General features: G+C 35.7%; 1 protein-coding gene and 1 pseudogene across 8 annotated transcripts in view; one reads left to right on the top strand and one right to left on the bottom strand.

The window, feature by feature from the left end:
* UBR3 (ubiquitin protein ligase E3 component n-recognin 3) overlaps nucleotides 1–21,203 on the bottom strand; it is a 185,358-nt gene extending 164,155 nt beyond the window's left edge. For 4 of the 8 annotated variants that reach the window (XM_074363846.1, XM_074363848.1, XM_074363849.1 and 1 more), the window contains exon 1: nucleotides 20,577–21,200. In XM_074363846.1, coding sequence (XP_074219947.1) covers nucleotides 20,577–21,130 — 554 coding nt within the window. In that variant the 5' untranslated portion in view covers nucleotides 21,131–21,200. Of the gene's footprint in view, nucleotides 1–20,576 lie in introns of all 8 variants that reach the window. The other 4 variants (XM_074363852.1, XM_074363851.1, XM_074363847.1 and 1 more) reach the window with 2 other exon arrangements.
* LOC141577644 (10 kDa heat shock protein, mitochondrial pseudogene) lies at nucleotides 13,481–15,158 on the top strand (annotated as a pseudogene).
* Nucleotides 21,204–23,930: the final 2,727 nt, after the last annotated feature.

Here is a 23,930-nt window from a genome sequence, read left to right as displayed (position 1 = left end):
AAAGAAATGAATTCAAAAGAGCTACTTGAACACAGTGTCACATGGCTTCAAGAAATGACATTTCAACCTGGAACTAAGTCGAAGAAACAGCAAGAATGGTCTAAGCAACCTAGGGACTGGGGTTACAGGAATTAACTATAAAATACTGTAAGACTGACAAACAAACTTGGTTTTTGTATTTTAGGCTGAGAAATAGTGTGGAACCTAAAGCATCTTACATATTACATAGGAAGTGCTCAATAAAGGCTTGGTGAAACAAAGACTTAATTCACTCATGATGAAAAAGAATATGAAAATGAATATATGTGTATTCATGTATGGCTGAAGAATTGTGCTGTACACTGGAAATTGATACAATATTGTAAACTGACTATAACTCAATTTTTTAAAAATCTGGGGGAAAAAAGGACTCAATTCAATAGCAGAACTCTAAAAAATTATTTCAAGGGCATCCAATTACAGAAAAAACAGAAACTCATTTAAAAATCCCAATTTTTCAAATACGTTTTTAAGAACCACTATATGCCTGGCACTTAGGCCTTAGGACTACAGGGGCCTTGCTCTCATGAAGCTAACTATTGTGGGGGGAGGGGAAGCAGTGCAGAGGAGAGAGAAACAAAAAATAAATACGAATAATAAGTTCTACAAAATAATATCACAGCATAATTTAAAGAATGTGTCCATTAGGCTGCTTTACATTGGGTTTGTCACAGAAGGCCTTTCTTAAAGGTGATATTTAGGCTACAGACGAATGAAATGAAGCAGCTAGGCTAAGCAGGCAAAGTTCAGTGGGTAGAGCATATTGCCAAGAGGTATGACAAAAGCAACTGCATAAACACAGGTACTCCTCAAAAGAACAGAAAGAGGGCTTTTTAGACAACTAGCATGGCTCCAAAGGAAAAAACGGCAGGAAGTAATGTGTTTACATTAGTAGTTCACAGGTCACAGATACTTTTTTCAAGGAACCCAATGATTTTGAATGATTAAGAAAGTTAAATATTCCTTAGAGAAGGAGGATGTTATGGCAATAAACAGAATGGTCAAACAGAACTACAGAAACAGTTGATAAAATGATCTCTCCAAATTTTATTTTACACCAACTTTTTAAAATTTTTCATTGAAGTATAACTGACAGAAAATTGCCCAAAACTCAAGTATGCAGCTCAATAAAGTATCACAAACTGAACACACCCATGTAAGCACCCACCAGATCAAGCAACAAAACATTACCAGCATCCCAGAAACCCTCACTGTGATTCCTTAGATATAGAATTTAAATGACTAAAAGCAGAGTTCCCATATTGTGAGAGAAAGAGAGGGGGCTGGATAGGACAGGAGGGGAGGGGATAGGACAGAAAGAAGGGAAGAAAGAAAAAGAAACAGATGATTCAGGTTGTCCATTTGCAGATTACTGAGATTTGGTTGTAGGTAGAAGGGAAAGGAGAGGCCAACTGAAATAACTCAACCACATATTTCAAAAATTAGAAAAGCATGTGAGATAAACTCCCTTAAAAATTAGCCTGCAGCACATACATTCCATTCCCAACTTAGCACAAATAACATACATATACATGATTTTGCATATAATTTAAGGTAATTCATAAAGATTCCTGGAGAGTCACACATCCCAAATTAAAAGCTCCTGAAATAATCTGTTCTCTTCACTCTACAGATAGGGGAGTATCAGAAACACTAAATGATATACCTAACTAATCAAATTAAGACTCCTGAAGATCACAAAAGGCATATCATAAAGATATATAGTTTCCTACTAATCCATGTATTTAATATGACCCCAGTAAAAATGTCAATAAGGAATAAAATAACAACAATGAAAATAGAGCAGTTTTATCAGATATTAAAACTTATTTTACAGTTAAAATAATCAAGACAGTGTTGTATCCAGCCTTTAGGAAGCTTACATTCTAGAGAGTAGAGACAGACATAATGATAAATGCAATTAAATAAACTATAGAGTAAAAAAGGGGAGTTTCTTGCATCATTGCTCTAGATATACATTTCCACTTCTCTAATATGGATGGTTTGATTAAGATATAAATTTATCTCATGTCTAAAATTGTTAGATTACATGGATAGTTAAGAAATAAAAGGGAACATTTTAAATTCTATCTATACAAATTTAATAATATTTATTGGGGCCTAGAAAATCAAAAGTAAAATATTTATGAAGATTTTAAAAGTTCTAAATTCAACTAGAGAAGGCATTTAAGATCAGAAGATTTGAACATAAAATTAAAGATGTAAATATATTTAATTATTAAGATAGTAAATAAATTATAAATTGGATGCTTGAAGGCAGAAAGAAAACAATGTAGTAATGGTTCATGAAAAGACGTATCAATGGACAGATTAATTATTGTGAGTCCAGAAATAGACTCAAACACATGTGGAATTTAACTCAACAAAGGCAGATTTCAAATCTATGAAGGAAACATGGCTCATTCAGAGAAATGGTATTGAGATAACTGAATAACCAGCCAAGTTTGGGGAGAATCTCCTCACATCTTGTATCATGATAATAAATAAGTAAGACCCACATCAAACTTCTACAGACAAAAAATACAACATCAGAAACAAAAAATACACTTGTTAGGATAACAGATTAAACACTAGAAAGAAAAGATCAGTAATTTACTGACAAAGCAATAAAAAACTTAGCCAAAATAAAGCTCAGAGACTGAGAAAAAGAACACAGCCTCAGTGAGGTGTGGGATAATAACAAGCAATATTGCATTACACTGAAATCCCAAAAAGGGTAAAAGGGGAGACAGAACAAATATGTGAAGAATGGTTGCAATCTTTCCAAATTTGCTGAAACCATAAAATCAGATGTAAGAACTCAAAAACTTTCAAGCGTTATAAAAAAATTTTAAGCCATACCAAGTCACATCATAATCAAATTGCTGAAAACCAGTGACAGCAAGAAAATCTTCAAAGCAACCAGAAAATGATCCATTATGTACAGAGCAACCAAGATACAAAAGAGAGTAGACTTTTCATTAGAAACCACACAATCCAGAACAGATGGAGAAACATAATTAGTGTTAAAGGAAAACAAACCTGTATATCTAGAATTCTTAAATATCATTCAAAACTGATAAACAAAAACTTTTTACACAAAATCTAGAAGAATCCATTGTTATCACACTTGTATTATAAAAAATATTTAAGTAAGTTTTACAAGCAGCCATATGATAAGCCCACATTTCAAGAAACTGACCTTCCTATTAACAGCCATGTGAGTGACCCATCTTGGAAGTGGATCCTGTCATCCCAATAAGCCTTCAGAATACTGTAACCTTAGCCAAGATCTTGACCACAACCTCATGAGAGACTCTGCCATAACCACTCACCTAAGGCACTTCAGAATCTTTGGGACACAAAAAGTAATAAGATAATAAATGTTTGTCATTTTAAGCTACTCAGTTTGGGAGTGATTTGTTACACAGCAGCAGGTAACTACTAAAAATACTATCAACCAACTAGACCTAATTGGCAATAATAGAACACTACATCCTAAAACAGCTGAACACTCATTCCACTGATCATAAAACATGTCTCAATAAATTTCTTGTATGATTTTTAAGAAGAAAAGAGATATTATTAACTTACAAAATTATATAATCAACTTAAATATACAGATAATATTTTCAAATAATCATTTATACATTTGTGTACATATATCAACATATACATTGACTATGTCGCATAGGACTAACACAAGACACATCTTTCTAATGTATATACCCACTCCCCAACCCACTCTCATTATGAACTGAATTGAGTTCATTCATATATTCAATCACACACTGAAGTCCTAACTCCCAGTGATGTGACTGTATTTAGAAACAGGGCCTTTGAAGAGGCAATTAAAGTTACATAAGGTCACAGGGTGGGGCCCTAGTCCAATAGAACTGGCGTCCTTACACAAGAAAGACACCAGAGATACACGCACACAGAAGGAAGAACATGTGAAGACACAGAGAGAAAGTAACCATCTGAAGACCAAGGAGAGAGGCCTCAGGAGAAGCCAAACCTGCTAGCATCTTGATCCAGCCTCCAGAAACAAATTTCTGTTGTTTAAGCCCACCAGTCTGTGGTACTATGTTATAGCAGCAATCAGACTACTACACTCCCTCAGTAAGACATGTTTGCCTAAACAATGAAGCCAGCCTCATGGCCAGCACTGAAATTAGTGACCAGAGACTGAAGGCAATCCTAACAAGAAGAAAATATCAAAAAAAAATATATGGATCTTATCAATTTTGTGGGAGTGAAGCATTTTAAACTGACATTACACAAAGCATGTTCTCAGACCACAAAGGAATTAAAATAGGATGCAGTAACAGACATTTCTAAAAAATTCCCCAAAATTTGGAAATTAAATTACACACCTATAAATAATACAAGGACCAAAAAATAAATAAAATTACTTGGGACAACTTTTTTGTACCTATTACATTTGAAAAGGCCAAAAGTTTGATGACATACTGTCCTGGCCAGATAGTAAAGTGATGGATATTCTCACTGTACTCCTGAAGAGAGTTTAAATTAACAAACCAACTATGAGGACTATCAAAAGTATAAATGCACATCCATTTGACTCAATTCATGGGAGATTAGAGTCAGGATTGCCTAATAGAATCTGGAACTCTTTTCCACCATACCTATGAAGATATTTTCTCAAACCACAGTCAAAGAAAGAATTTTCATATAGTGTCCAGATAAAAGAGATAAGCTAGAAGATGTTGGCTAGCCAAAATATAAAAAAAATATTATAACTCCCTTGGCTTTCAATGGTTTGAGGAATCAACCAAAGAGAATATCAAAACCAGGGCTAATTCAAAAAATCGGACCCAGTGGGAAACATCGACTGGCACCTGGCCAGGGAGCACAGGCTGTCTCCCTGCCCAACCATAGGTAATTATGTCAGCAGCTCCACCTATCTAGAGAGCCCAATCAGCAGATTCATCTGACCACAGAACCTAGCCAGCGGGCCCCTTCCAACCTCAAAGCATTAGCAGTGGCCCTACTTCACTAGACACCCTGAAAGCAAATGCTGCCTGCCAATGTACACTACCAGCTGGCCCATCCAGAATCCCAAGCTGGGCTGACTGAAGGTCTTTCCCTGCCAAAGTGAACCTGAGGAGACCACTTCCTCAAATGCACAGATGCCAACACAAGGAGAGAAGGATTACAAAGAAATCAAGTAAGCCTGACACCACTGAAGGAAATTAAATAACTGATCCTGAAGAAATGGAGATCTATGAAATGGATAACAAGGAATACAAAATGATACTCATAAAGAAGTTTTGTCAACTATGAAAACATGAACAAACAGGGGGCTAGGTGGAGGGCATAGCTCCACGGTAGAGCACATGCTTATTTAGCACGCACAAGGTCCTGGGTTCAATTCCCAGTGCCTTCATCTAAAAAGAAAAAAAAAAAAAAAACCCACAAACAATTAAGTGAAAATAGGGGGAAAATACATGAATAAAATGAGTTCAAAAAGATATAGAAACCATTTTCAAAAATAAACAAAAATTCTAGAGCTGAAGAATACAATGACTGAACTGAAAATTTCAACACAAAACTGCAATAGCAGACTTCAAGCAGCATAAAGAATGTGTGAATTCAAAGACAAGTCATTAGAAATTATCCAGTCAGAATAGCAAAAAGAAAAAGAAATGAGAATGAGTGAAGAAAGCCTACAGGACTTATGGGACAACAGTCAAAAAAACAATGTACACATTATGAAAATCAAAAAAGGAGAAGAGACACAACATTGTAAAAATGACTATAACTCAATAAAAAAAAGTTTAAAAAAAAGAAAAAAAAAAGAAGAAGAGAGAGAAGGGGGCTAAAAGTCTACTTAAAGATATAATGGCTGAAAACTTCTGAAATTGGGGAAATAAATGAACATCCAGATTCATGAGGCCCTAAAGTTCCTAAATAGGTTGAGCCCCAAAAGGGCTACACTGAGACACACTATGACTAAGTTATCAGAAGTCAAAGACAAACAGAGAAATTTGAAAGCTGCAAGAGAAAAGTGAATCATCACACAAGAGAGCCCCCGTAAGTCTACAGGTGGATTTCTCAACAGAAATCTCACAATACAGGAGAAAGTGGGATGATATATTCAAAATATTGAGAGAATAAACTGCCCACCTAGAATACTATGCCCAGCAATGGTGCTCTTCAGAAATGTCCTACTCAGAACTTCAGCTGCAGCATTAGCTGACAGGAGTAAAAAGTGTTCTGATTGGATTGCCTTCGCCTTCAACTGTGATCTGTATTTTCAATGTGTTCCTGTAAGATTTTCCTGTCATGTCTCAAAAGTAAAGGCTTTAAAGAAAGTAAAAAAAAAAAAAAAAAAAAAAAAAAAATACGGGGGTGAGGCAGCCAGAAAACAATTTAAAAACTGGCAATAGTAAGTCCTTACCTATCAAAAAATACTCTAAATGTAAGTAAATTAAATTCTCCAAATCATAAGGCATAGGCTAAAGTGGGGAGAGGGAAGGAAGAAGAGGAGGAGAAGGGGAAGGAGAAAGGAGAGGGGAGGGGGAAGGAGAAGGAGAAAATGAAGAGGGAAGGAAAGGTGAAGGGAGAAGAAAAGGAGGAAGAGAAAGATGGGGGAAAAAAAGACAACAAAGAAGACAAAGATGAAAACAAAAAAGATCCAACAATATGCTGCCTTAAAGAGGCTCACTTTAGTTTTATGGACTCCTATAGGCTGAAAGTGAAGGGACGGAAAAAGATTTCAAGCAAATTGTAACCTAAAGAGAGCAAGAGTGGCTGTACTTATATCAGACAAAAGAAACTTTAAGTCAAAAATAGTGAAAAGAGACAAAGAACAAATTACATAATGACAAAGGGATCAATTCATCAAGAGGATATAACAATTGTAAATAATTATGCACAATACCCCCCCATCAGAGCACTTAAATATATAAAACAAACACTAACAGAACTGAAAGGAGAAATAAACAAATACAATAGTAGGGGACTACAATACTCCACTCTCAACAACAGATAGATCCCTACAGGAAATTAACAAGGAAACAGCAGATCTGAACAACACCAAATAAACCTAAGAGACACATGCAAAACAGTCCATCCAACAGCAGCAGAATACATATGCTTCTCAAGAATGAAACGGAACATTCTCCAGGAAAGATCATATGTTAGGCCAAAATACAAGTTATAACAAATTCAAAAAGACTGAAATTATATCAAGTATCTTTTTCTAAACACATTGGTATGAAACTAAAAACCAATTAAGAGGAGGAAGACTAGGTTACTCACAAATATGTGAAAATTAATACATTCGTAAACAACCAAAACAAATCAAAAGGAAAAAAAATTTTAATCTTGAAGCAAATGTAAAAGTAAACAAAACAAAACAAACCTACAGGCTGAAGAGAAAGATGCTCTAAAAGGAAATTTATAGCTATAAATGTCTACTTTAAGAAAAAAGAAAGATCTCAAATAAACAATCTGACATCTTATAGAACTAGAAAAAGAACTAAGCCCAAAGTTAACAAAAGGAAGAAAAAAAAACACAGCAAAAATAAATGAAGCAGAGAATGGAAAAACAACAGAAAAGATCAACAAAACTATGAAGTTTTTTTTTTAATAAACAAAAACGACAAGTCTTTAGCTGGACAAGAAGAAAAAGATGACTCAAATTAATAAAACTGTTAATGAAATAGGAAAAATTACAACTGCTACTACAGAAATATAAAGAATTATAAGAGATTACTATGAACAACTGTAGGTAAACAAGTTGGACAACCTACAAGAAATGAATAAATTCCCAGAAACGTACAATCTATGAAGAATGAATCAATGATGAAATAGAAAATCTGAACAGACCAATAATAAGAGATTGAATCAGTAATCAAGTATTTCCCAAGATACTTGATATAGCACAGGAAACTACATTCAGTATCTTGCAATAACATATAATGGAAAATAACCTGAAATTTGCATGTCAATGCTTTTCCAACACAGCCCAAGATAAACTAAAAAGCACTAGATTAATCCCCTCATCCAAAATAACCACACACACACACACACACACACATACACACACACACAAACCCAGATAAAATTATGAATCAAAGGTTTTCAAGACATTGGACATCAGGCAATCATGGACAAGGACATCTAACAGATAGGAAGCAAATGAAGTGAACCCTATAAGTGTCACAGCTTTCTGCCTTGAGAGTTTCAAGGCCACAATACAAGGAAAGAGAATCAATGAAGCCAGGCCAACTTTCTGAGTTGAGGGAAGAGACAGAACTGAGAGTCTAGGAAAATAAATGCAGCTAAAGTTCATAGAACAGAGTTCCAAAGAGAAAAGAATTCCACAGAAAAATAATTCCAGAATCTATATAGGGTACCCTGAGTATTCATCGGAGTACAGATCAGCACATAAGAATGAAGAAACTATCCAAGGCCAGGCCAAGAAAAAAAAAAATGACAAAATTAGAATACAATACATATTCGCATAAAAGACCAAGAATGCTGACACATATAAGACCAAGAATGCTGTTCCATCAGCCAGCCTGGACAAACTCATATTTCATGAGACATTAGGTACCTTCCCTTCATAGTGGGGTAGGTCTTTGATCTTTGATCTCCTTTAGTAATGGGAAATAATTAGCCCTAGACTGAGCAATTCTCCTCACCCATTTAACAAATCATGAAGTAAGACCTGAAAGAATCAAACTATTTCCAAAAAACTACCTATATGTCAAAATGAAGTTCAAAAATATTCAGAAATAGAAAAAATATCAAGCACCCAAAAAGGTAAAATTAAGTGTCAGGCATCCAATGTATGGAATATAAAGAAGCAGGAGAAAATAATCTATAATGAGGAGAACAATCAATCAAAAGTCATCTTGAATTAACACAGATGTTAAATTAGCAGAAATAAATATTAAAAGACATTATAACAATATTCCATATGTTTGAAAGTTAGGTAGAAATATGGAAGATATTAAAAAATTGAATTTCTAGGCATTAAACTACAATATCTGATATAAAAAATAAAATGGGTTGGATTAACAGACTAGACAGGGCAGAAGAAAAGATTAGTGATCCTGAAGATACAGAAACAGAAACCAGCAAAAATAAAAGACAATGAGAAAAAAAAAAAAAGAGAAAAAGTAGTGAGTTAAGCTTCAAGCAGCCTCACATGCATATAACTAGAGTCCCCAAAACTAGGAGAAGGTAAAAAAAATATGAAGAAATAATGTTCAAATGTTTTCCAAATTTGATTAACATTATAAACCAAAGGTCAAAGAAGCTCAACAAACCCAAGCACAAAAAACATGGGAGAAAAAAAAAACTACACTGAGGCACATCATAGTCAAATTGTTCAAAAGCATAATCAAATTGCCAAAAAAAAAAAAAGGAGAAAATCTAAAAGGCAGTCACACAAAAAGACAGGTTAGGTACAGAAGAAGAAAGGAAAGGAAGATGGCAGATTTCCCCTTGGAAACAATGCAAGTAAGAAGACACTAGCATATCTTTAAAGTTCTAGAATCCTTAACCCAGAGAAATTATCTTTCAAAAACGAAGGCAAAAAAAAAAAAAAAAAAAAAAGTAAAGACATTTTCAGACATACCCCCCCCCCAAAAAATCCATCGCTAGCAAACCTGTACTATAAGATATATTATAGGAAGTCATTGGGCATAAGGCAAATGATACCAAGTGGAAACATGGACCTACACAAACGTACAAAGAAAACTGGAAATTGTAACTAGATGGGTAAGATTTTTTAAATTATTATTTAAATCACGTTTAGAAATTATTGATGTTTAAATAAAAATAACAACAATATGTCCATGGGTTTATGATATATGTGAAAATAAAACATATAATACCAATAGGATAAAAGCTGAAAGAGAAAAACAGAAACAAACTATTATAAAATTCTTATACTATACATAAAGTAGTATAATATAACTGAAGATAAGACTGTGCTAAGTTAAAGATATACGCTGTAAGCCATAAAACAATCAATAAAATAACATGGTAATAACAAGCTAATAAACCAAAAAAAGGAATGAACTATTGACACATAAAAACATTAATGAATCTCAAAATAATTATGCTGAGTGAAAGCAGAGAAAAAATATATACATACACGCACACACACACACTATGATTCCATTTATATAAAGTTCTAGAAATACAAATTATAGCAACAGAATGTAGATCAGTGGCCCCTGGGGAAAGGGGCACAAAAAAAGGCAAAAGACAGGGATTACAAAAGGCACAAGGACATTTTGGGGGGTGCTTGCTATGGTTACCATCTTGATTGTGATAACAGTTTTACAAGCGCATATATATATGAAAACTTAATGTACTTTGAATGTGTGTAACTTCTTGTAAATCAATTATGTCTCAATAAAAGTATTCCAAAAAAAATGCCCTGAAAATCATAAGCAATTCCCTTGGTCAAGCATTCAAATCCAATGGATAAAAGGTTTTGCTTCTTACAGTTCTGTCTACAAGAGCACCAGTATAAAGGAATATTAATATAGCGTGCCAATATGTTTCATAGTCCTGGGCAATCATCATATAAAATTGGAATAATATCACTCTATTTATGTGTGTAGTGTCTCATTTAGTTAAAAAAAATTGAAGTAAGCAGTCAAATACCATCCCCATTTTACATGTGAGAAAAACTACAGCCTAGGAAAATTAAGTGATTTACCCAAGAACAAAAAGACAACAAATGTTGGGAAGGGCAACCAAAACATGGCCTTATACACAGATACGTTCTCACAAATTCTAAACTGAAAATTAGCAAAACCAATTTCAAAGGACCCCTGTCAAAAAATGGGTGTTCTCTAGAGATGACTCATAAGCTAACTGGAGTTTTCTGATAATGAAAATATCATAGTGAATAAATCAGAATTATAACAATATATCCTTAAAAACCAGTATTCTAGGAAATTATTTGCATTATTACAGGTTAGATTTCCAAAGAATATATTCCATTAGATTTACCCCACCTCTTCCAATAGAATTATAGGCAGTGTTGTCTCTACCTGAGCAGCGGACAAGGCTTAAAATTCCCTTAAGAAGTCAATATCCCAAATCTAGGCTTCATGCAAGTTTGGGATTAAAACTTACATTACTCGTGTGGTTTTGGAACTCCCCAAACTAAAAATCAATTTTTAAGATTGGCACTGGGTCAAAGATGTTTGTGATGGCTTAGAAAACAAATCCCAATCTCCTTCTAGATCAAACCCAAATTCTCTGTAAAGTTTTCCTTAAAGATTTTTCTAGAAATGAAATATACATTCACTCAAATTTAAAACCTAATAGACGAGCTAGACAGCAGATTAGACAGAACTGAAGAAGGAATTATCTAGAAGACACATCTGAGGAAATCACCCCCCAATTCAGGAAAAAAAAGAAAAAGATACATGGATAGAAAATGAGTAAGCTCTATTTACAAGACAGAATGAGAAGATCCAACAAATATCCACAACAGAAAATAAAGAATGGGAGAGACTTGAAATTCAAAGGGGCAATGGCTGAGAATTTCCAGAAGTGATGAGACACACAAATCCTCACCTAGAACCAACCCAACAAATAAAGCCACACCTAGACACATCACAGTGAAACTACAGATCACCAAAAAGCAAATCTTAAAAGCAACCAATTAGTAAAGGTAGACTACTTACCAAAGAATAATTAGATCAAACATGACTTCTCAAGAATGAAGACCAGAAGACAATGCAAAAATTCCTTCAAAGTGTAAGGTAAATAAACCTAATTACCTCCCCTCCCCCAAAAAAAGTGTAAGGGAAACAAATGTCAACCAAAAATTCTCAACCCAGTTAAAAGTGAAGGTGAAAATCACTCTAGTACCTGACTACATCATGTTCCTTTATGCCTGTGAAACTTTGTATTTTCTGTTCCTTCAATCCAAAGTATCCTCCTTCAACTCCCAGTATCCTTCCAGATCAAAATCAAATTCTTTGTAAAGTTTTCTGTATCTTTCACTAGAATGCAGTATCAACAGAAGGCATTGGAGCTAAGAACACAGGATTGGGATATGGACAGAAACGGGTGTGAATAACAGCTGTGTGACTGGTCATGTTGCTTCCCTGAAACTGTATTGTACTTATGCAGATGATAACATCAACCCCTAAGGCTTGTCGAGAATGTTAAATTAGATATACGTAAATTCCTGACATACAACAGGACTCATTAATAAGAAAAAGTACAGATTAGCTATTAGAAGAGACTTCAGAAGATTGTTTGATCAATATAAAAAAATAGCATTTGAAAATTTTTATAATATAAAATACTGGGAAAAAGCAATAAACAAGGAATTAGAAAAATAATTTTTAAAATGATACCATTTATAGTAGAAACAAAAATAAGGTATCTGGGAACAAATCTTAAAAAGATAAACAATTTACAGAGGAAGTTACTTTAGTGAAATAAAAAATAATTTACACTACTCTCAGGGATAGCAGACTTATTAATATAAAGATGATGACATATGTGTTATACTGAAAGTATCTCACTGCATGATTAAACCACAGTTTAATCTCTTTGTTTCTAATTTTTTTCCTATTTCAAACAGTATTATAGTGAATACCCTTATAGAGCTCCTTCTGCAATGTCCTCAATTTTAATGTGATTCTAATAAATATCTAATAGGAGTTTTCCACAGAACTTGACAAGCTAACCCTGAAATTCAAATGAAAAAGCAAGGGACCATGTATAGCCAAGATTCTTTTGAAGAATAATAGTAAAGGAAATCCTGTCATATTAAGATTTATTCTAATGTTATAATAATGAAAATAGTATGATATTGTTGCATACCAATACCTCAGAGAATATAGCGTATACACAGGAAATTAATAAATGGCACTGTAGATCAATGGAAGGAAAAAATGACTTTAATAAATGGTGCCAGAACAACTGGATCCTCATATTTAAAAAGATAAAATTTTTTAAAATAATAATAATAAATAAAAAGATAAAATTAGATCTCAATCTCACATTATACATAAAAATAAATGGACTAAAAACCAAAATATGAAATCAAGAACTTTAAATCTTTTAGGAAAAAACTAATAAGCATTTTTAAACCAAATTAGAGAGGATTGTTTTAAAAAGACACATATAATGCAAACTATAACAGAAAAACTATATTTTCATTTAAAGCCTTTTACAACACTATTAGGTATTTATTACAAGTGAGAAGACACATACCAAAAAATGAAATTAGGAATCCATATAATCAAAGATCAGTATCTAGCATATATAGTATGAAAACTCAGTAAGATAAAACAAAAAACTCAGCAGAAAATAGGCAAAAAAAATATGAGCCAGCAGTTCATAAAAGAAACCAAATGGGGGACGTTTCTCCTTGCGGCAGCGGCGGGAGGTGAGAGTACGAGCTGCGGAGACCGGAGTCATGGCAGGATAGGCATTTAGAAAGTTTCTCCCCATCTTTGACCATGTGTTAGTTGAAAGGAGTGCAGCCAAAACTGTAACCAAAGAAGGCATTATGCTTCCAGAAAAATCTCAAAGAAAAGTATTGCAAGCAACAGTAGTAGCTGTTGGATTGGGCTCTAAAGGAAAGGGTGGAGAGATTCAACCAGTTAGTGAGAAAGTTGGAGATAAAGTACTTCTCCCAGAATATGGAGGCACCAAAGTAGTTCTAGATGACAAGGATTATTTCTTATTTAGAGATGGTGACATTCTCGGAAAATATGTAGACTGAAATGTCACTATTGAAATGGCATCATTTGCCGTCAAATGCCCATTCCACTGAAGTTCTGAAATCTTTTCATCATGTAAATAATTTCTATGTCTCTCTTTTACAATAAACTAATGATATCCAAACTAAAAAAAAAAAACTAAAAAGAAACCAAATGGCTTAAAAACATATGAAAATATGTTCAATTCTATGACAGTCAGGAAAACGCAAAATTTTTAAATAAACTTATATCCAACAAATTGGCAAAAAATCAGATATATCATATATAATGTATATATAATACACATATATTATATACATATATATGTGTGTATATATCTCTCCAAGTTTTGATAAGTAGGAAAAACAGAAACTCAAATTCCTGCTGGATGTGTAATTGGGAATAAAGTGGATAAACCAATGGAAGGTAATTCTTAACTATCTAGTAATGCTGAAGAATAGCACACTCTATGACCCAGTAATTCCTCCCCTAGGAATCTATTCTAAAAAAGTCAAGTTTATCTATACAAGGAGACACATGCAAGGATGTGCCACTGCAGCCCTCTGAAAATAGTGAAAAGTGTAAAGCATCTAACTGTCTCTCAGCAATGAAACAGATAAAACTATGGTTTAATAATACTGTAGAATGTTTAATAGTAGTTAGAAATGAATGAACTAGTCTACATTAGCAACATGGTAAGTGGAAAAGGCAAGCAGCAAAAGGACTAATATAATGTGAAATGACCCATGTAAGATGTTCACACTAAAACAATTATATATATTATTTAAATGTGGTAAAAGTACATTTAAGTAAATGTATAAAAGTAAATCTAAAAGTAAAACACGCACACAGGAATTTCAGTAAAAATACTGAAGAAAACTAGAAGAATATCACCATTTTGCAACCCCTAATAAAATAATGGATCTAGACAGTGATAAGCAATAACTACTAAAATTTTTAACATGAGAGGGAATTTTATAACAAACGGATTGGGCTGACAAACCTGAACCTACTGATCAACCTAACATTTACAAAAGAAGAGACAAGGAGACATTCTGTGGCTCCTAGTACAAAAAGTTATAAAATTTTCTTGCCCCCCCACCTCAAAAAAAAAACAACAAATAGAACCTAAAATTTGATCAAGACTCCAGATTCAACTACTAGTTTAAAGGGTAGAGGAATAAGTTAAATATCACAGAGATGTAATCAGTAAAACTCAGAATTCAGGTTTCTTCAACTAATACACTGCAGAGAAGGAAAAAAGAAGGGAGGGCGGAAGACTATAGATTAACAATCTTAAGAGATATGAAACCAAATACAACATTAGGACCTTGTTTGGATCATAATCCTTAAACAACACTAAGAAATCATTTATGAGACGAGTGGGAAATTCCTGACTTACTGGATATTTGAAGATATTATGAAGTAATTGTGAATATTTTAGGTGTAGTAATGGTACTATAGTTGTTCTTTTACTTGTGATAAAATATGCAACATAAAATTTATCATTTTAAGCATTTTTAACTGTACAGTTCAGTGGCATTAAGGACATTCACAATGTTGTGCAACCATCACTACCATCTATCACAAGAACATTTTTATCTTCCTAAATTGAAACTCTACCCTCTACTTCAACAATAACTTTCCATGCCCTGCCCCTACCTTCCCCCACCCCTCCACCCCTCCACCACTCCACCCCTCTACCCCTCCACCCCTCCACCCTCCCTGTCCTCCAAAACCACCAAGTCTACTTTCTGTCTCTGTGAATTAGACTCTTACAGGTACTTCACATAAATAGAATTATACAGTATTTGTCTTTTTATGTCAGGCTTATTTCACTTAGTTTAACGAATTCAAGGTTGTAGCGTGTGTCCATACTGCAGCATGTGTCTGAATTTCATTCTTTGTAAAAGCTGAATAATATTCTGTCTTATGTATATGCCACCTTGTGTTTATTCATTCATCTGTCAACGGACATTTGGGTTATTTTTTTTTAAGGAGTTCACATCTCTTTACAGAGATACATATTCAAAAATTTATTAATTGAATTATAAATTATATCTGATTTGCTTCAAAATACTCCAGTTTGGGATATAAGGGCAGTGGGGGAAGGGATAACAGATAAAATGAAATATCACTTTTCACTCATCAAATTAACAAAGATCAGAAAAACTGATAAACCATATATACTGGCTAAGATGTGAAGAAACATGCTTTCTTACATTATCGGTACAAGTGTAAACTACTATCTTTGGAGGGCTCTATCAAAGTTTAAAATGCACATTTCCATTACCAAAGATATTGTTAATGGGCATTTATCCTCACATATACACAAAGAAGTGTATACAAGAATACACTGCAGCAATGCTTATAATAGCCTAAGACTGGAAACAATTCACATGTCTATCAGTAGGGAACTGACTGAATAAAGTACAGTAAAATACAAAAACATGAAAATGCAGCGGAATACAATTTAACTTTAAAAAAAGAAAATGAAAGGTCTCTATGTGTACTAATAAAAGACAGTGTCCAATAAGTTTGCTAGGGGAAAAAAGCGAGGTACAGAAGAATACAACACTGTTCAAGGAGATGCTCCTGCTTCCATTTCTGGTATTGCCACACACCAAATAATCTAAAAACTTTCAACAAAATATTTAGAAATGCTGAGTAAATTATAGCTAAAATCTTTTCAATGTAGATCTGAGCTGAGAAAAGTAAGGGAAGTCTCTCACTGAGGGTGAAATGAAGGAAAGAGTGGAATGAAGGAAAGAGGAACCTTTACTTTTTACTTTATCCACCTATTTTTGTGTTACAGCCAGGAAGTATTACTGTTCAAATTAAAAAGTAAATCATTTCTGAAGTACGCCAAAAAAGGATGCTATGGATTTAATAATTCCTGCCACCTCCTGAATAACTAAAGCAATGTAATCTCAGGACAATGTTCAGGTATAATAGCCATTATTTTATTCAATTTAATTCAACATTTACTAAGTACTTACTAAGTGCAAAAGCCTTTGATTAATAACAGCAAGATGAGGTTCTTATTCTTTAAGGAGCTTAGAATCTGTGAGAATAAGCAAGGAGGCAAAAAAATCTATAATACAGAATAGGACATGAAAATGGTCATTCTCTGCATCAAAATTTGCAAACTAAATTTTTAAAATTCCAATTTCTGGTTCATGCCATCAGAACCCCAAACCAATTGGACATTATTTTAGACTTTCCATTATTTTTTTAAAAATCATCCATCCATTTGTCAACCATTTGTGACAAGGATTGCACTTCTTCATTAGTGGCAAAACAATGCAGCTATACAATTATTAATACATAGTTTCTATAAGCTTTGTGATCTCTTCCTACAAATGAATTCTCAATTGTTTTCTTCTTTTGATTTGTATACCTGTTACTATCACATGTATTCTATCAATACTCCTAATCAAAAATAATTGAATCCTCCTTCCATATTTCTATAATTATAGATTTGAAAATTAAATAGTAATACAGGTTGTGATGGAGCCAAGACTCGATTCTTCCCCACCTCCAATCATACAACATCCTACCCACAACAGACTCTTGGGAAAAGGATTAAGGCACAACAAGGTTTCTTCTCTTTTACTAAGAATACAGATGCAGAGAAAAGTGGAATCCTTCCTTAAAAATTTACTGAACAGTATTTACAAACTTCTATGGCAGTCACAATAACAATCCCAAAATCAACACATCTACAATCTTTAGCAATCTAAAAGAATTTTAAGAAATATCAAAAACAGAGAAAAGTTAAATATATTCCATTCATGTGAGGGCAGTCCAGCCCATCAGGTGTCAACACTGCCATAATTTGTTGATTTCCAGTTCTAAAAATGCTTCAGAGGCAGCCCTTTAACTTGCACTGCTGGCTTATATCCCGTGTTTCTCAAGGCAAGGATCAGGTATGTAGCCTAGAAGAATTATTCTACTCAACCCAAAGGGTTGTAAAATTTTCAGAATAATCACCTGGCCACAAAAATGTTTACTGTTCACTCGTGTTCCTCATAAAATTGGGCATGGCAATTGCTGGCACGTACAGGCAAAACCTATGCATTTCAGATAGACAACAATTCTTTGAGTACTATATACCATCTCATAGACAACTGCCAGACTCGGGGAAAAATAAGAAACTACAAGATGTCAGTAAAGGCAAATGCTATGAGGTTAGGATGTGGGCTATCTATAGCCCAAATGCCCCAAACCTGCATAATTATCTTCAAAGAAACTCACTGAGATATTCTGCTCCAGAGCTGAAGCATCACAATTAGAGATCAGATATGCATCTCATTCAGATCAACCTGATCATACTACTAATGTGTTCCAAAATTCAAGAAAGAATACTATTTCCAACTTCCATGTTCCTTGGGTGTCTCCTAAATGTTAACCTAGTCTACAAGATAAAAATGTCTAAATATCAGTAAAGGATTGTTCCAATTCTTTTGAAATCCCTCTTAAATGTTTTTTAAAAGTAAGCTTTCAAAAAGAAAAAGAAACAAAGGCCCAAATAAGAATGTCATATTAAAAAAAAAAAAAAAAGACAAAACACAGTAAAGAACGAAGTACCAATAAGAATGCTACTTGTAGAGGCAAAAAGAGAAGTGTTGAGCTGTCAGACTCTGGAGCCAGCATGCCTAGTCGGCTACCTATGTAATCTTGAACAAGTTTCTTAAAACTCGGTGTCCCACTTTCCTCTTCTGTACAATGGGGATATTAACAGTAACAATCTCAGAGTTATTGATTAAATGAGTTAATCATGTAAAGCAGATTTTAATATTTGACCACTATTTTCCAAATAGATGAATAAAAATCCAAAATTTTAACAGCACTCTGTTGATAAGGTTGTTGGAAAACAGGGAGTCACATGCTCTGCTTACTACTAAGGGTTATGGAGGGCAAACTGGGAATCCTACTTAGAGAATTTATCCCATTGACATTCTTGCACTAGTGTGAAAAGACAGGTATACCAGTTTTTTATTTCATACTGAAACCCAAATGTCCATCAAAAGTGATGATTAAATAAAGGCAAATTCACGACATGGAACACTATGTAGCAGATTTTTTTAACAGAGTGAGTACACTGATTCACTGACACAGAAAGACCTTTTAACAAATGAAAAATGCAAGATGTACAGAATAGTGCAATATGTTACCTTTTGCATAAAAAGGAGACTGAAAAATCGAAATACATGTTCTTCCTTGTTTTTTCTTGCAGAATGAGAAACAGAAACAGTGGGAAACTAGTAACAGTGGGAAGAAACTGGGCAAATGGGAGACAGGATGGGAGGGAAACTTCAAACTGTGTACCTTTCTATTTTTATTTTTTGCTTTTTTAGCTATATAAATATTATACATATTCAAATATTAACTTTTAAAGTATCTTTTGTGTCAGGCATACACTTTAAGTTCTCAGATGTTAGCTGCAATTAACTACCATTGTTGTTGCTGTCATTTAGTAGTGGCGGTATTATAGATAGTATTATTAGCAAGCTCAAAATACCTCCTTTCTGAAGCCTTTTGCTTACTCCCTCCGCAAAGAAGCCTCCTCTAACTCCCAGACTATTTAAAGATTTCACCGTTTTCTACTCTAGTGTAAGCAGCTTAAGGGATAGGTCAATGTCTTGTTCATTTTTAATATCCTAGAAGCCTTGCTTGCACCTAGTAGATACATTCTGCAGTAACAGTAACCAAGTACTCCAAAAAAAAAATAGTGACCACTTCTGAAGGGATCATACTCTATCATTAATTATAAGACCTGAAAATTGAAAAACTTGAACAACTGGATTTGCTAACATTCTTTCAGCTACTGCCTAGCCAAAATCTCCTCTTTGACTAAGTTTTTTTCTTTTCCCAGGACCTCCCCAGACATTGACATCATGTCCCAAGCCAAGATACAACATGTACCAACTCTTTAACTCACAGCAATCTCTGAAATGTCTTTTGTCCTAAATCCCAACACCCTAGTACATCACTCCTTGAAAAAAACATTTGTTGAGTGTTTCCTTTCAGCCAGACGTTCGCGTATTAGTGAGTAAGATGCCCTTTTAACTGGAGAAGACCTAATACTTGATTCCTAATTCGCTCAGTGTTTTGTCTGTTCTTCTGGCATGGAGGGTATTCTATAACTGACTGCTCAGTATCTCAATTCTAGATGTCATTCCAGCACACCAAATACTCTAGTGACAGCTCAACAGTCACTTTTCATGCAGGCCCCTCCCCTTCCCTCCTCCCTCAACCCCCATCAGCTCAAGAGCTCCTTTCCTCATACTGACATACTGACAGTTCGTAAGTCCCTTTCCACAAGCTGTCCTCCCCTGAAGTTACAAGACCACCTCCCCGACTCTCATCATTTCGCGACCCAATTCGGTCTCCAACATCATTCCTCTCCCAGCCAATCTAAATCACATCATCAGTTTCTTCCCCATAAACAGGCAGCTTTAAAGCCTTCCCCAACAAGTACACAATTGACAGCTCGACACCAGATTCCCCAAGTATCCTTTCCTCCTCTCTCCCCTCCTACCCCACGCACTGGTTCTTTTCTCGCACTCACTCACTGGCCCTGGCTTCCCGAAAATTCACAGCCTCGTTCCCTAAACATACTCTCAGCTCTCCCCTCCTCCCCATCCCCTTTCCACCGCTGACAGCTCCCCATGTGGCTGCACCCTCCCCCTCTCCTTTCCCTTGACAGCTCAGAGCCGGCTCCCGGCTCCCCCTCCCCAAGGCCTCCTCAGATCTCGGCCTGGGCCTCCCGCAGTGCCCCCCGCCTCAGGCCAGGGCTCCACTCACCCACTCTCACGCATCACGTTGCTGTCCCCGCAGTCACAGGCCCCCCCGGCCTGGCTGCGGAACATGTTGAAGTCGTGTCCGGTGTGGTCACCCTGGTGGAAGCACTCGGCGCACAACGACATGCAGGGGGAGATGCCGCACGTCCGGCAGCGGTAGGCCACGAAGTTGGCTGTCCAGACCAGGCCGCAGAGCGCCGCGGGGTCGTAGGCCCGCACTGCCGCGCAGAACTCGTCGTAGCCTCCGCCGCCCGCCAGAAGGCACTTACACCACTCCAGGGCCTCCTCCTCGGCCGCCCCCGGACCGCCCCCGCCGCTGGCCGCCGCCGCCTCCTCGCCGTCCGCAGCCGCTGCCAGCGGCCGCTCGGCGCTCAGCACCCGCTCCAGCAGCGCCTGCAGCTCCTCAGCACCTGCCCGGTTGTCCGGCCGGCTGAGGGCCGCCTTCAGGTGCGCGGCGGTAGCCGCCTTGTCCAGGGCCAGCCCAGGCGCTGGCACCTCGGGTTGGGGTGACTGCGACCCCCCGACGGCCGCCGCGGCCGCCGCCGCCGCCGCCGCCATGATGAGAGCTCAGAATTTGGAGAGTCCAGGGCCGGCGGCTCCTCGCGGGAGGGTGGGGGAATTGACTGCTGCGATTGCTCGGCCCGCCCAACTCTCGCGATACCCCGGAGCTGCCGCGCACCTCCGCCTGCGTCCCCGCCCCTGCACACGCCCCCTCCCGCTGCGGTGCCTGCTTCACGACCGTCTTCCCTGGGACGGCCTCCTTGTTTCTTCCCCCAACATCTTGGCTCTCAAAAGTTCAGAGCTACTGAAATAAGGGACTCGACTTTTAAAATATATATTTAATATTGACAACATGGAAAATTTTTAATATGGACAAGTTTTTATTCACCTGGACGATAGTAATTATACACAGCATCTTCAAATGTATTTTAGGCATCTGCATTTCCTTTTGAGAAGTAGGTTCCCACTGTTATCAAACCTCTGATTACCATTGAATTACTGTTATTATTGAAGCAAGCCTAAGTTTCTCCCTGAATCAATTCTTACCCTCACACTTACCAGTTTAATCTTCTAAATACATTTTTTAGAAGATTAAAGTACTTTCTTATCATTCTCCTGTTCAAAATCTTTAGTGGAAACAAAGGCCAAAAACCCTTTGAAACTCTGTCAAAACCCACCACCGTGTTAGGTACCCAACTTATCTTTCTATCATTAGCTCCTTATGCTACTCCAAGTTTGCTATATAAAAGAGACCAATGCGACCGTTCAATGTTTCCTGAAGATGCTGTATCATATCTTGTCTCTGGTCTTTATTTCCTAGTTCCCCCCTATTCATCCCATATAATCACCTGACATCTCCATTCTAGCAGTGTCTGCCCATGCCATTTCCCTTCTTCAGAAAATAAGGTTCTGAACTTATTTAATGATATAACCATTGCCTTTGGTTATACATAAAAAAAAAAAAATCTCATCCCCACCCCACTACTAATTGGTAAATTTCTTGAGGGTAAAAAATGAGTCTTCATCATTACCCATAAGTGCTCAAATATTTATCTATCATCATTAAGTGGAACATAATTACAATAGATAATGTTTGTTTCATATTAATTATGTGCCCCATTCTTTATATACATTATTCATCTTAATCTTCTCAATAATCCTATGAAGTGAGTACTATTACTAGAGGAAACTAAAATAAGGTTATTTATGTGTCCCAGAAATACACAACTGGCAATTAAGTGAGATGTGACTAGAACCCAGGTCCCTGTGACTCCAAAGCTCTGCTCTTTCTACCACATCAATGCTTCCCAAAATTGCCTGATCCTAAGAATCACCTGAAGCTCTGTTCACAAAAACAGACTCCCGAGCCCTATCTCAGACCTAAGAAATCAAAATCTCCAGAGATTACACTGCCTTATCTGGCAAAATCTGAATCTTGAAAAAAATTATCATTAATGTTCCTTACAGAACTAAAAATCTACAGCTTGTCAGGTTTCCATACTTCATCTCCAGAAAGCTGACTGTATTATTACAAGTAACTTAGTAACATATGACAGAGAACAACCAAGAATGAAAAAAACAAAACAAAACAAAACAAAAACTGTAGAACAAGCAATCCAAAGAAATAGAATAAGAGTATTTCCAACTAAAAATAGATTTACCATATGATCCAGAAATCCCACTCCTGGGCATATATCTGGAGAAAACTATAATTCAAAAAGATACATGCACCTCAACATCCATAGCAGCACTATTTACAATAGCCAAGACATGAAAACAACCTCCATGTCCAACAACAGATGAGTGGAAAAAGAAGATGTGATATATATGTATAATGGAATATTACTCAGCCATAAAAAAGAATAAAATAATGCCATTTGCAGCAACATGGATGGACCTAGAGATTATCATATTAAGTGAAGTAAGTCAGACAAAGACAAATATCATATGATACCACTTACATGTGGAATTTTTTTTAAATTACACAATTTCTATTTACAGGCCAAAAATAGGCTCAAAGACATAGAAAACAAACTATGGCTACCAAAGGGGAAAGGGCAAAGGAGAGATAAATTAGGAGTTTGGGATTAACAGATACACATCACTATATATAAAAGAGATAACAAAGACCTATGTATAGCACAGGGAACTATATTCAATTTCTTATAATAACATATAATAGAAAAGAATCTGAAAAGAAAAAAATACATATATGTATATCTTAATTGAATCTCTGCTATATACCTGAAACTAACATCGTAAATCAACTACACTTCAATAGAAAATAAAATTTTAAAAAGAGTATTTCCAATTCAGAACCATGAATGAATCCAACATAATTAAAACATACTATTTCACATGTCCTAACTCTACATTAATAAAGCATTTCACAATCATCATTTAACAGTGATCATTCAAAAGTTGCTCAATAATTCTCTTTATGAATCACCAAATTATAAACCAAATAAAATCTGGGAACATTTCAAACTAACATAGAACTAGTGTGTATTCACTAATCAGTGTCTGTGGGTTAAGGCAGTTGGGGAGTGTGCTGGTATCTCTCCAGGACTGCTTTCCTGTGCAGAATAACAAGGGTGCCTGCTCTGCTTGACCGTGATGATGCATGCTGGCAAATGCAGCCTTCTCAGGCTTCCTCAGTGGTCTCCAAACTGCTAAATTTCTACAAATTTCTACAAAATTCCATCATTTGTCACGAGTGCCTCTTTTTTTCTGTAACAAAAATAAACAAAAACAATTTAAATACCATCTCCTATTTCAGTGACATAGACATTGCAGTACACATATAGAAATCGGGACACATTTCCCACCTACTTTCTTTGTGATATCAGGTATGTTC

The sequence above is a fragment of the Camelus bactrianus genome, chromosome 5 (assembly GCF_048773025.1).
Source record: "Camelus bactrianus isolate YW-2024 breed Bactrian camel chromosome 5, ASM4877302v1, whole genome shotgun sequence".
In the NCBI taxonomy this organism is placed as follows: domain Eukaryota; kingdom Metazoa; phylum Chordata; class Mammalia; order Artiodactyla; family Camelidae; genus Camelus; species Camelus bactrianus.
This window is presented reverse-complemented; position numbering and strand designations above follow the sequence as displayed.